Genomic DNA, 13669 nt, shown 5'->3' with positions numbered 1-13669 from the left:
GTTTGGCAAAGCACCTGGCACTATGCCTGGCTTAACAAACAGTAATGATTGTTACATTAACTTGACAGAGAAATAAAGATTGGATCATTCTGTGGTCAGCCGTGGCCTCTTTGCCAGCAGCCATCCATTTGTTATTCCTGTGAAATTCTAAACTTGATTGATTTTATATTTATGGTATGTCTCAGGCTATTTAGCTATTAATGCATTAAAATAGATTTAATTTTTATTTCAGATAAATTGCTGATGCTATAAATCCTACTTTTTCCTTGCATTCTAGGTAGAAGAAGAAAGGGATAAAGCTACTGAGAAAAATGGGGGCTAGGAGCAAATGTCCTGGGGATCAACCTGTTGAGGCTCAGAGAAATTTCCACATGTACCCCAAACTCTATGTCTGTTTCCTAAAGAGAGAGCTTGAGCCATGTTTGGCGGCAGTTGTTTGGGGGATGCTGGATGGTATTGCCATAATGTTCCTGTTCCAGCATTTGTAATAAATGCTGCTCAGTCCATATTGGAATGTGCTGAGGAATCCAAACACATCTGTGATTACTAGAAAGAACAGATATGCTCTGTAATTTACAATTATTTTTCACTGCAGACTTCATTGCTGGCCAGAGGGAGGACTGTGGCTAGAAGGAAAAGCTCTCACAGTTCACCCAGCTCCGCACTGGCAGAGCATCAGAAGCAGACAAAAGGAAAATACTAAAAAATTTAAGTGGAAAGTTGGTTACTAAACCCATAGGCCTGGGTGCATATTGCATTTCTAGTAAAATAATACCTTTTTCTCTGGTTAGGTAATAGCTGTAAGTGGCAGGCAAGGCCGAGACCCAGTGGTCAAAAAGCTTCACTGCAGAAGGAAACTCTAGGAAACATTCAGTGCCACTGACTGTGTGACCCTAGGTTGCTCATTAATACTCCACAGCCTCTTTCCTTGGTAAGGTACAAGCCTGGCTTTTTTCCTGCAAGGCACACAGCTGTAAGGCTTTGGCTTGTGTTCCAAATAGGCTCCTTCTGATGAGTTCTGAATACCAAAACTGTGAGGGAGTGACACCAGGTACAATGGAAAAGCTGGTTGCTGGGTGCAAAGGGAGATGCTTGCAGCAAATCTCCTCTTGAATATCCTTGATTTCTTTTTTTTTTTTTGGGGGGGGGGGGACCAGGTTTCAAGTTGCTTTATCATAAGGCAATAAAACTTTCCAAAAATCATGAAGAATATTCAACCACATGATTCTCACTCGGTAGCATTTTAGTGATAACAAAATATCTTACCTATCATTAATAAATAGAATATAAAATATTTCATTTTTATCTCACCATTTAAAATGTCAATTTTTATGTGCTCTTTTTTTAATTTATTTTTTTATTTTAAATCTCCTCTTGAATATCCTTGATTTCTCTGTCTGATTCAGAAGGAATTGTAACAGCAACAGGAGTCAGTCACGATGAAAATGCAGCCCATGGTCCATGGAGCTTGAGGAAATGAGAGGATGGTGGTGGAGGCTCCTGGCATTCAGTGTCACACATATTACCTGGTTCAGGAGCATGGGGTGACTACACTTCTCTCCTGAAGAGGGGGACAGTGGTGCCAGGCAGCACTTTGCATATCTGCCCTACCTGGTATTTCTGATTGCTCCTCCAGGACTCCCTGTGCTCTCTCATGCATGTTCTCTCTCTCTCTCTCTCAAATAAATAAACAAAATCTTAAAAAAAAAAAAAAGACCCTGATTTTACCTAGTTGAATGTTTCTTAAGCTTTATTCAGATCAGACCTTTCCAAGGAGCTTGCTATAATTAAGACTCCTATCCTTTATCTCACCCCTTGCTCCAGCAGGTTTGGGGTGAAGGCCAGCAGCCAGTATTCAGATACACAGGAGACTCACCAGAGGATAGTTCCTAGCATTTGGGCTCTTAGCTTGGGAGCAGAATTGGGCTTCAATTGGTCTTAACCTTAACTGGAGGAGGAATGTCAGCAGGGATTGCCATTCTATTCCTGATCTCAGATGAGGCCTGAGGAGCTGGGAATTGTGGCAGGAAGGAGTGACTACAAATGAATCCTCTAAGTAATGCATAATGCAAGCATGGACCCCAAAGTGGACTGACAGAGACTCATTTTCTCTTCTCACTGGAAATAGGCCTCAAAAATTACACTTACTATATGAGCAAGCCCCCTGACCTCCTCTTCCTTTCATGTTGCATCCAATCTCACATGCACCCCCTAGTTAAGTCTGTATATGACGGTGTAACCCTTTAATTAGTAGAAAGGTAAATCATCTTTCCCATGATGCATTTAAAACAAAAACTATTTGCTGGGCTATTTTATTAGCAAGAATTTTCTTTTCATGGACATGTAGGCTGTTTGTCACAAAAGTTTCTCATAAATCAACTGCTACCTCTTCCTTTCAAGACCCTGATTCTGGGGCACCTGAGTGGCTCAGTCAGTTAAGCATCTACATTCAACTCAGATCATGATCCCAGGTCCTAGGATCAAGCCCTGCATTGGGCTCCCTCCTCAATAGGCAGCCTGCTTCTTCCTCTCTACCACTGTGCTCTCTCATGCATGTTCTCTCTCTCTCTCAAATAAATAAATAAAGTCTTAAAAAAATACCCTGATTTACCTAGTTGAATGTTTCTTAAGCTTTATTCAGATAAGACCTTTCCAAGGAGCTTGCTATAATTAAGACTCCTATCCTTCATCCCACCCCTTGCTCCAGCAGGTTTGGGGTGAAGGCCAGCAGCTAGTATTCAGATACCCAGGAGACTCTCATGCAGGTGGTCCTTGATTAACCTTTGAGAACATTATTTAGGGCCTACATCTAAAACACAAACCCTCATGATGCCCTTGGCTGAGGGGAACTGGGCCACATAACATTCTGCTGACATCCCATAAACAGGTCTGGCCTCTGAAGGCAGCATGCTGTAGAATCTAACTAGCCGGCCCTAGAACTGAGTCCCAATCTTGTCATTGCCACTTACTAGCTTCAGAGTAACTGTGTATGTGCTCTCACTCTTTCAGTCCTAATTGTCTAATATGAGTATTATGCAAGTGCTTGAGCCTCAGTTACCTCATGTGCAAAATGGAAGTATTTGTATCTGTCTCACATGATTGTTAGGATTAAATGTGAGAACAAAAGGTGTTTATAGTGACCAAGTATCTATAATAGGCACTCTTATTTATTCCCAACAGATCTCTGCCCTCAGCTAGCTGTCATAGAAGTCATCCAAAAAAAGTAAAAAAAAACTGACCTCCAATTAGATGTCAACAGTTTATGAATCATAAAAATTTAATCTGATTGTATTATTATTGCTACTGAAACAAATGATCACAAATTTAGTGGTTTAAAACACAAATGGTACTTGTAGAGCCCTGGAGATCGGAAGTCCTCCAGAACTGTAAATCCAGTGTGAGCAGAGCAGTGTTCCTTCTAGAGGCTCTGTAAGAGAGTCTGCTCTTTGCTTTTTCTACCTTTTAGAAGCTGTCCACATTCTTTACTTGTGATTACCTCTCTTGAACCTCTGCTTCTGTTGTCACATCTCATTCTCTGATTCTGCATCTCCTGCCTCTGTCTTCCCTTTATGGGGATCCTAGATCCTTAACCACATCTGCAAAGTCCGTTTTTCCATGTAAGGTAACATTCACCTATCCAGGAATTAGAATATGAACATCTTACAGGGCCATTATTCTACTCACCACACTGGGTTTTGATATTTTACCAAGAAAGACTGCGGGTCTAATGTCTTAAACCCCTCTCCCAAAGAGATCATTGGAGTAGTTCAGATACCACAGAGGGGAGATATTTAAGCATGAAGGGACTTTGTGGTTTGCCACAAATCAAACTTTGCCTTTCCAACCACAGCTGGTACAGAAATACTGGGCAATAATGTTGGATGGCCATGATGAATGAGGATCCCAATGTCCTGTGAAATTGCAACAAGCTCTCTGAGTCATCAAAGGAAGATTTGATTAGGTTCCATTTTGTCGAGAGTATATAGCATTCCAGGTATTTGAAAATTGACAATTTCTGTATTACATTCAGTTGTTTGTTTCTATTCAAAAATATCTACTGAGGACCTGCTGCATAGAAGCCTTCCAATAAGAAATTTGATTAGTTAAGACCCTCCACTTCCCCACCCAAGGGCAGGGACACACACAAATAGTAACAATGGCATTTGGGCAATCTAAATAACTGTCTCAAACCCACCACTGCTTTTTATCCTTGCTCCAGTCAATGTAGCCATTTTCTTTATTGACAAGTATCTACTGAGCACCAACTACATACTAGATATTGGCCCACAACTTTGAGATATTAGCCATTTGCTGAAGGAAAGAAACTCATCAACACTACACTATAATGCAATAGGATAAATGGTATGGCAGAGGAACATGCATGCCATAGGGTTCCTCCACAGGAAGGATTGATTGTAAGGTTATCCAGAGGAACTGGCTTTTAAGCTGCAAGAGGAAATTTCCAGACAAGGCAGGGCAGAAAAGGCAACCAAGGAAATGAGGGAACTTATGCAAAGGCACCAAGGTATGATAGAACACACAGTATTTGAAACTGAATTCTCTGTGGCTTGGGAGAAATATGAGACCCAGCAGGTAAGAAGGTTAGGATCACATTCAAAGGGCCCTGAAAAATTAGCTAAATGCAGCAACAGGAACCAGGACAAGATTGTTTAGCAGGAGAGTGACATGTTAAGATTTTACTTTTTGGGCATTTTAGCAGTCTAAGGTTGCTAAATTTGGAAGGATTACCTGGGACCTATGGCAGATAAATGAGGTAGCATTCAAGTGACAAATAATGAGGGCCTTGACTGACCAGAGGAGCTAAAGCTAAGGAGATGGATTTAGCAAGTAGGATTAGCAGCCAGTCTGATGGATACTGTGAAGGAGAAGAGCGAGGCAGTGGGGACTAAGGTTTACGAAGTCATGGTTAATGGCTTTGAGCAAATTAGAACTACTAGGAAGATAGTTCATTTCATGGGAGAAAATAAGCAGTGTGTTTTGATAAATGGTGAATTTGAGGTGGCTTTGAGATATCAACATGGAAATATTTACAGGTAAACACAGAGGGGAAGAGAGCAATCTCATGAAAAAGGTAGGGGAGGATGGTGTCACAGAAATAAACTTAAAAGCCATGAGTGCAGTGGAAGCCATGAGAAGAGGCTGAGGCTGAGAAGAGGAGGCAGGAAAGAGCTGTCCTGGTAGACTCCCCCCCACACAAAGGCTCTTCTGCTGCTCTCTCCTCTCTAGAACATTTCAAACCTTCCATGGCCAACCTCACCCTTCACCCATTTAAAATGGTAAGTTTCCAGCTTGCTTTTTGTTTCCATTGCTGAAGCAACATGCTTAGATAGGAGAAAGATTATGAGAAAGATTTCCTATTCTTTTCCCTAAAACATCTGAGGCATTTTACAACTTAAGCCAAGCAGATTTTTTCAGGGATCTGCATCCAGAAAATAAATGCGTGATTGGTGCAGCCAAAGACCTCCAAAAAGGCTCTTATTTTTTTAGACTGACTGCGAAGACAAAGTACTGGAAAAGCAGAGAATAGATGAGGGATGGAGGAGGGATGTGGCATGGAGGGACCCCATGCCTCTGAGAAGAGAAAAGGGAGCTTATTCCTTAGTGCAGCGTTTCCCAAACTTCATCTTTCATTTATCACCTTCCAGGCCTTTGTGAAACTCCCCACACCATCTGCACATTTACTTAATTTTTTCTAAGTCAATTCACTTTTAAACTTGAACATTTATACAAAACAGTTAATATCACTTTTGAAAGTGGAGACCTGCATTACTTATGATGAATATATAGAAGGACTAGTTTTCAAAGTTAAAAACTTCAGTAAAAAATTTAAAATGATTACCCTCTGGCTGGATACTGTTGCTTGCCTATGGCTATGAATCTGAGAGCTGCTCTCTTCTGGCAAAGAAGTGTGATAAGCAAGCATTATAAAGGCTTTGAAGATATTCTAGTACCAAACTCAGATTTCCCCTGCTGGATAATCAGAAGGATTGAAATAAATTTGAAAAAAAGACAGCCTTCTCACCAGGTAATTCAATGTTACTTATGTTGGTACCACAGGTGGCATTCACCCAATCCTTTGAGTAACTTGTCCTAGGATTAACACTAAGGAGAGTGACTGGGGACTAAACAGCCTGCAACCAGCTTAAGGCATAGAGGCAATTCCCACATTTTTCCCTTGGTACCTATGGTGGTCACAATTCCAAGGAGTCTATCCTCCCTACTGTATGGAACCCCTGAGAGCTATGCATGGGATCTGTAGGTATTAGTGTTGTTCCCCTCGGTGAGGTAGGATCTGCCAGAATGATTCATGGTAAGAAGAAAGCCATGGAGGCATGGGGTTGGGGCACCCAGAAGGCTATTCTTGGAGGCAGGACAATGAGTTGGATAGAACCAATGACCTCACATGTCTTGATGGAAACAAGTATAGCCTTTGGCTGATGGAGCCATTTAGAAAACCTTATGTGTTGCTAACTTAGCAGCAACATTTCCATAGAAGAAGACCCGACAGGCAACCCATCAGGTGTCCAGGCACTTTATGTACAGTGATGTGCCCTGGGCCCATCCATCATCAGGGAGAGAGACTGCTGCTTAACAAGGCCTGAGGATGAGTATTTCACATCGCTTATTCATCAGTTTGTAGATCTGATTTTCCAGGACACAACACAAGGTTTGAAGTTATTTGAAATGTTAAAAAAAAAAATGACAACTCTCATCTTCCCACTGTTACTCTGACAGGGATGTTGTTCTGATCTCTTTGCTTTCATCAAATTAATTGCCTGTTCCTTCGCAATGGCTTAGATGCAAGGCTGTAGATACTGTCTGGGAGAGCAGTCTGGCTTTGAATGGTAATAAGGGATGGGAGTATACAATTGCTGTTCTTGGAAAATTGGAAAGGGATGTGTGTGTGTGAAGGCTTGCTAACCAGTGCAGGGGTGTAACTTAATTTAGAATGTTTGCTTGGGATGTTTGAAGTACGTACTAGAAAAATGCAAACATTCTCAGACTTGTTGGAAGGTCATAGTTTAGCCAAATATTGCCACTTTTAATTCAGCATAAGACGTCAGAACATCAGGACCAAAAGGGACCATAGGAGTCATCTAATGAAAGGCCCTCTTTTTTCAGACGAGGAAACTCAGAGGCCAGAAATGATTTGCTCAAGACCAGGCTATGAAACTCACAGTAGATTGGGAAATAACCACTTGTCCTTTTCACTTACAGAGCTTAATTAAAAAGTCATCTTAAGATAGTAGAAAATACATCATTCACTGCTGAAAAAAATAGATTATCCAAAACTTAAATGTAGGTTCATTAAAAACAATTCTTCTTGTTTATGATGAATAGATTTTGTCTTCCCTAAATGTCTTGGTCCTCCCAGTGATTAGGAAATTTGCTTAAGATAGGAGATATATAGGGACGCCTGGGTGGCTCAGTGGTTGAGCATCTGCCTTCAGCCCAGGGTCCTGGGATCAAGTCCCACATTGGGCTCCCTGCATGGAGCCTGCTTCTCCCTCTGCCTATGTCTCTGCCTCTCTCGCTCTCTCTTTGTGTCTCTTATGAATAAGTAAATAAAATCTTAAATAAAATGTAGGAGATATATATATTTAAAAAAAGATAGTAAAAAGTTAAGCAGTTGATGAGACTGCCTATTTACATTTTCTGATACCATAAGCCTTTTCCAGGGCTCCCTTTTTTGAGGGGATATTTTACACTGAGATAAAGGGCATTTCCTGTGAGTAGTCCTGAACCTTGTATTATTTGATAAAAATGCGTGGTCCTGTGACTCCTAAACATAAGGAGCATAGGGACCTCCTGACTTCTGTTTCCAGCACCCCTCTGTCCTCAAACCCCCTTGTTAGGACAAAACCCCAGGATTCTGCTAGAGAGACAGAGAGGTTTTAAACAGAAGACACAGGCAACACAATTGGGCTTCAATTTGCTCAGGCTCTCACTGCCTTTCTCCTCCAAGATGGAAAAGTAATAGAGAAGGCTCAACTGTATACTTTAGTCAGACAAAATTAGATGCCATCAACTGAAATGACTGCTTTTGGCTACTTTTCTACATTGCCACCAAAAGTGGACTTCCAGCTAAGGGGGCATCGATCTTTCTAGTAATAACAGTAATAACCCTTGGATTTGTACAGAGGTTTGCAGTTATAAAAGGTATTCACCTATATGAGCTAATTTGCTCCTCATAGTGACTCTTAATAGGAATAATTGTCCCCACTCCATAGATGAGGCAACTGAGCCTCAAGCGGTTGAGCAGGGCTCAACTTGGGGATTTTGACTTTAAGTTTAGCGCACTTACTGCTATATGATTTTTTCCCATTTACCACTTATAAAAATCTACTTTATGGTAGCAACCTTACCCTCTGCTAGAAGGAAATTATGTACTTAGTAGTGAACACAAAGTGCTTAGTACAGTTCTTGACACATAACACGTGCTTGACAGGTAATAGCTACTGCTGAGGAAGAAGCAGCGTGGTGGAATAATTGAGATCACAGGGCTTGGGATCAGAAAGATCTGGATTTGAGTCCTGAGTCTGACCCCTCCTGCTCTCTGAAAATGTTTAATGCAAGCTGGGTCACATAGCTTAGCTTCCCCAAAGACACTGACACCTGCCTCACAAGATGTAACTGTGAAATAAGATATAAATATGCACACGGAGCTTAGTGTGGTGCCTATACTTACTGAGCAGTAAGTGTAGGGCGATTAACAAGATTTGCTCATAGACCTTATTGTAAGGAAAGAAAGCAATGTCTGCCTTGGAACCAGATGTTAACATTTCCGAGTTAAACATCTTTTTTTTTTTTTTTTTTTTTTTTTTTAAGTTTCAGGTATTCAAAGGCTTCCTGTCCTTGCCTCTCTCTTGACTTTCTGTGTCTAAGAGAGTTTACAAGGGTGTTCTGTGGCCCCCATAGCAGGCCTTGGTTGTGGCCAGGTACCTGTATATGATGCACGCCGTGTTCTGGCAGGTACTGCAATTGTTGAGATCTTGGCCAGTTCGATAAAAGTTGCGCCTGCAAGATAGAGCATTTGCTGGATGAATCTATGGGCAAACCCCATGGGATGCACACATTCTAGCAACTGGTTTCCTATAGCATAGCATTACTGATAGGAAATCAGTAGCAATGCTCTAGAGTTGCATGACAAGTAAAGAAACAAAAGACCCATGATCACAGGACCTCACATTTCTAGAGGGCTTTATAAATGTTTAACCGTTTTTATATCTGAGGTTTTCTTCATGCTGACAACAAGCCGGTGAGATGAGTCAGTTACTCTTATCCCCACGAATAGCTAGGGAAACTGAGGGACTTTGCAAATAGCAGGGAGATTATTAAAACTTCTGACCATTTTGTTCAGTGCATTTCTCGGTATCACCACAGTGCTTTTCTCTTATAAGGCAATGTTGGGTCTGATTCATATCAGCAAATGCCAGTTAATTACTTCTTCCTTCTCCTACCCTTTTGTTGATTAGCTTTAGCCATTCCTTCTTCCTAGTCTTTAGGGGGCACTTTTCAAAGGACAAACATTCCACACCTAAATAGATCACTGCCTTCTCCTCCCCAGACTGGTGCTGAGTCACCCAGGAAAGCATTTTGTGACTTTTTCTCTTTGCAGAATTGTGATCTCATTTCAGTTCCTTACTTAGCCGATCAGTGATGGAATGGCTGAATCCATCAAAGTGGTCAGTGGAGGGGAAGGTCAACAGTAACCTCAAGTCCTTTGTAACAAACACACAAATAACTAAAATCCTATGCAAATACAGCAACTTGCTAGAAGGATGGAGTAGGGGGGAAGTGCCTGTGTGCTATTATTCTCTGCCATCATTTATTAACTGGCCCCCTCTCTTTATAAAAATAACTTTTGGCCCTATTGTTTCACCACCACCCTTTCTCCAGTCTATTGATATCTGGACACAAAAACAAATGGCAATGGAAATCCAAAGCCTAGAAATGGATGAAATCTATTCAGAACAAAGGGACACCATTGGTTATGATTTGGGGAAACCACAGAGCCTAAAAGACTTCAGAGACATTTTATTAACAGGAACCAGTGCTCTCTCTCTTTGCCCCTGTCCTGGCAAATGACTTAACCCAGTAGTTTTCAATGTAAAAAAATTCACCTTACCCTTCTGTGAGAGCTCGAGCTTTCTCCAAGTCTTGAATTACATTCAAAAGGACTTTAATTTTCTCTTGGTTCGAGTGCAGAGATTCCTCCACGGATTGCAGCCTGCCTTGGAGATCACAGAGTTCTCCCTGTGCCAGGTGAATTGGATTAATCCCACCAGTGTCTCTGTGGCTCTGAAGTTTGGTCTCCCTCCTTGGAAGAGGAGATGGGAGGTGACTGCTTCCAGAATAATTTTGAAACTCCATGGTGTCTGACTGGGTGGGATTCTTTGCCATCTGCTCCTGACACATGGGGGCAGAAATTGACATGCTGTTAGTTTTGAGTGACAGCAGATCTTGATGATTGTTACTCGATGACGAACAGTCTGAAGCCCCTCCAGAATGGGCTGGCTGGCTGTGGGAGTCTGGTGAGAGGGAGCTGTGAGTCCGTGGAGGTGATGGAATACATGTTTCCTTTGACCGAGATGACAGTGGGCCAAGGTCTTTGTCATCAGAGTTGTCTTTGGGCAAAAGCAATTCGGGTTTAAGTTTCCCTGTGCCTGGCATGTGGTTGTCATCGCTGGTGGCATTTATGCAGGAAAGGGATCTTTCTGAATCTGATAGTGGCCCTGTTCTCTCATCACTTGGGCACACATCAACCAAAGGATGTACAGAGTTGCTTATGTCACCTGACCTGTCTAGAGTGAAAGTAGACTTTCTAGCTGCCCAGGTAGGACTGTGGTAAATATCATCTGGGACCTGAATGGCAGCAGTTGCTTTCTCTGAGGCCCTCCAAGTCCCTGCTTCCAAGCATATGCTAATAGGCCCATTGCTTTGCACCTTGGACATTCTAGGAGGAAATGGGTGGGCCACTTTGACCCTTTGCGGCCCATCCTCGAGATGCTGAGCCAACCTTAAGTAGGCAAGGTCTGAGGATACAATGTCCTGTTCGGAGAGGTTGCCGTTGACCTGGATGGCACTTTGGGATACTGTTGGCATTTCTACCAGGGACTTGCTGGCTGTGAGTCTCTTCCTTTTGAAAACTGGGAAATGCTTCCTGAGACTGGGGGAGGTTTGGATCGCAATGTTCCGAAAGCCCCCTGCCTTCTGGGACCTGGGGAAGGAGAGTGAGTAGGTGGGGAGGTGATGGTGTCTGGAGGCCTGAGTCTTGCCCATCACAGCTGGGTCCTCAGAAGCTTGGACGTCAACCTCAGCTAGGCCAGGTGGAGTCTTACTGGTTCCATCTTCCTTGAACCGTACCTGCTGTGATTTGCTCCTGCGATGGTGAGGTTGCTTCACAAACTCCACTGACTCTAGGCTGTTACGCTTTAGAAGCACAGGCCGCACTTTCATATTTTGCTGGGCCATTGAGCCTCAGTTGGAAGGATTGGGACCATACACTTCTCTGGGGCACATTTCCTTAGGTCTTTAGAGCAGCATCTAAAGATGGTGACTCAGACACGGAGATCTGCCAGCCAGGATGAAGTGGTCCTCTCCTCTGTGTATAGGAAGCTCTGTTGGCCATTCCTAGCCCGTAGATTCTCCTTGGGAGCAGTCCGTAATGCTTCCCCTGCAGTTAAAATATTATTTCATCAAGGTGATAATTGCCGCTTAGATAAACAATGAGTTAGGCTAATCATTGAACATCTGATCTACCAGGAGAGCTGGTGGGCTGTTTATCAAGAGAGGCTGGCAGGTGGTTCTGATCCTGGAAGAAACTTGCTGTCTTGAACAAAAAGACAACAAAAGTACCATTTAGGGGATAGCGCCAGACTCCCAGTGTGTGAATTCCAAAAGAAACCTGCTACATTTGGAACATACAGCTTCGTTTCCCAGAGCATCAATTTCTACTGTAAAACTGTAGGAAACTTAAACACATCTTCTTTCCACAGCATGTAAACAGACAGGGAAATCAATGGCCAGGGGGCTGGCTTCTTTGATGATACATGATGCCCCTAAGAGAACATACCCATTTGTGTCAATCACAAGTTCCTCCTTTGGGACCATTGCTTTCTTTCATGCTGTTTCCCTGTCTGTCACAAAACTCAGTGGGGTGTAACCAGGACAGGATTGAGGCATCCAAAGGCATTCAGAGGGGCAGAGTCTCTGTTGGGGTGTCTTGGCTGAAGGTCACATGTAGGCAAAGTGAGCCACGCCTATGGCCTTTGGAAATTTGAATGAGAACTGAGTTCGCTCGGCCCAGGGGCAGGGATCTGACACCTGGCAGTCCTGCTAGCAAGTGAGGAGTATCTGAAAGGGAAGAGAGAATGGTTGCAACTGAGAATGCAGTTTGGACCTGGGTTTCTCTACAAATACCAGCACCCTGGTCAAGTGCTTTAGAGTGGCTGTTCTAGGAGTAAGTCAGGCGCACTGCCCTTCTTTCCATTCTCCTAGTGAGCCAGCCACCTGTGGCCTCAAGACCTTAGAACAAAACATCTGTCTGCCTGGACCATTTTTTTCTCCCACTCCCAGGCATCACTCAGAGAACTATTATTCATCTTTGACATCCCGGCTTATATGCCACTTCCTCAGGGAACATTTCCAAGGACTTATCCCTCATATACGCCTGTGCTAGACCACAGCAGGACCCCTGCTCTATACCTTCTTGGCACATCTTTCATAACACAAACTGCAGCTGTCCTGAAAGAATCATTTGTGTCTGCATTTATTGAGTGTGTGTTTTCCTCCACTAACATGTAGGCTCCAGGATGGCAGGGGCTGGAACATTTTTTTTTTTTTTTTTTTTTTGCCTGAGTATTTCCAGCCTTTAGGCTCACTGTAGATATATAATGAGCATTTGTTGAGAGAATAGATAGCTAAATAAAAGGCAGATCCCTTGGAAGCAAGGGAGGCCTGGGTGTGGTGTAGAGGTCCTAGGGCATCCTACTAGCATAATAGGTTTGGTGAGTTCCCTCTGCTTTGGCTGTAACATTTACTTAAGGACAAGATTTTCCACTAATGTCTTCATTTTTTAATTACTTTCCAGGAGATAAGTGTGCATAAAATTATCCATAAAAGGTATACCTTTTAGTAAAAGCAGTTACCATTTATTGAAGGCTTACTTTTACCTTACTGAGGCCTTTACATGCGTTAATCATAACAGCTCACGTTTACTAAGTGCCACGTGCTGTTCTAGGCATTTCCTAAGCTGTAACTCACTCATTCCCTACCCTAAAGAGGTGAACACTATCGTTATCCCTGTTTTACAGCTGAAGCTGAGGCCCAGAAAGGTTAAGTAACTTTCCCAAGGAGACACAACTAATGATAGAGCCAGTGTCTGAACTGACACAGTCTGTGCTCTTAACCTCTACAACCCACTGCCTTTCCAACATTGCATTATCTCACTAATCCTTACAACATATCTATGAATATTGAAATCCCTATTGGACTGATGAGGAAACTGAGGTTCAGAGAGGGTAAATACTCAGTGAAGGAGCTGTGAACCCAAGAGCCTGTGTTCTTCCCCATGACGTTTTGACTTGGTCCCCTTGGGATCTGCCCACTCTGTGGGGCAGGTTATATCAGTGCTCTGAGAACAGAC

The 13669-nt window shown here is 42.8% G+C and overlaps 2 protein-coding genes across 2 annotated transcripts in view; one reads left to right on the top strand and one right to left on the bottom strand.

Moving 5' to 3' along the window:
• DOCK2 (dedicator of cytokinesis 2) overlaps positions 1 to 13669 on the top strand; it is a 397882-nt gene that overhangs the window by 200488 nt on the left and 183725 nt on the right. The window lies entirely within an intron of this gene.
• Positions 1 to 13669, bottom strand: part of INSYN2B (inhibitory synaptic factor family member 2B) — a 115578-nt gene that overhangs the window by 10032 nt on the left and 91877 nt on the right. Inside the window, exons 2-3 of the mRNA XM_038534785.1 lie at positions 10151 to 12378; positions 8965 to 9039 (exon numbers count right to left, since the gene is read on the bottom strand). Coding sequence (XP_038390713.1) covers positions 8965 to 9039; positions 10151 to 11496 — 1421 coding nt within the window. The 5' untranslated portion in view covers positions 11497 to 12378. The remainder of the gene's footprint in view (positions 1 to 8964; positions 9040 to 10150; positions 12379 to 13669) is intronic.

Source organism: Canis lupus, chromosome 4 (genome assembly GCF_011100685.1).
Source record: "Canis lupus familiaris isolate Mischka breed German Shepherd chromosome 4, alternate assembly UU_Cfam_GSD_1.0, whole genome shotgun sequence".
Lineage (NCBI taxonomy): Eukaryota > Metazoa > Chordata > Mammalia > Carnivora > Canidae > Canis > Canis lupus.
This window is presented reverse-complemented; position numbering and strand designations above follow the sequence as displayed.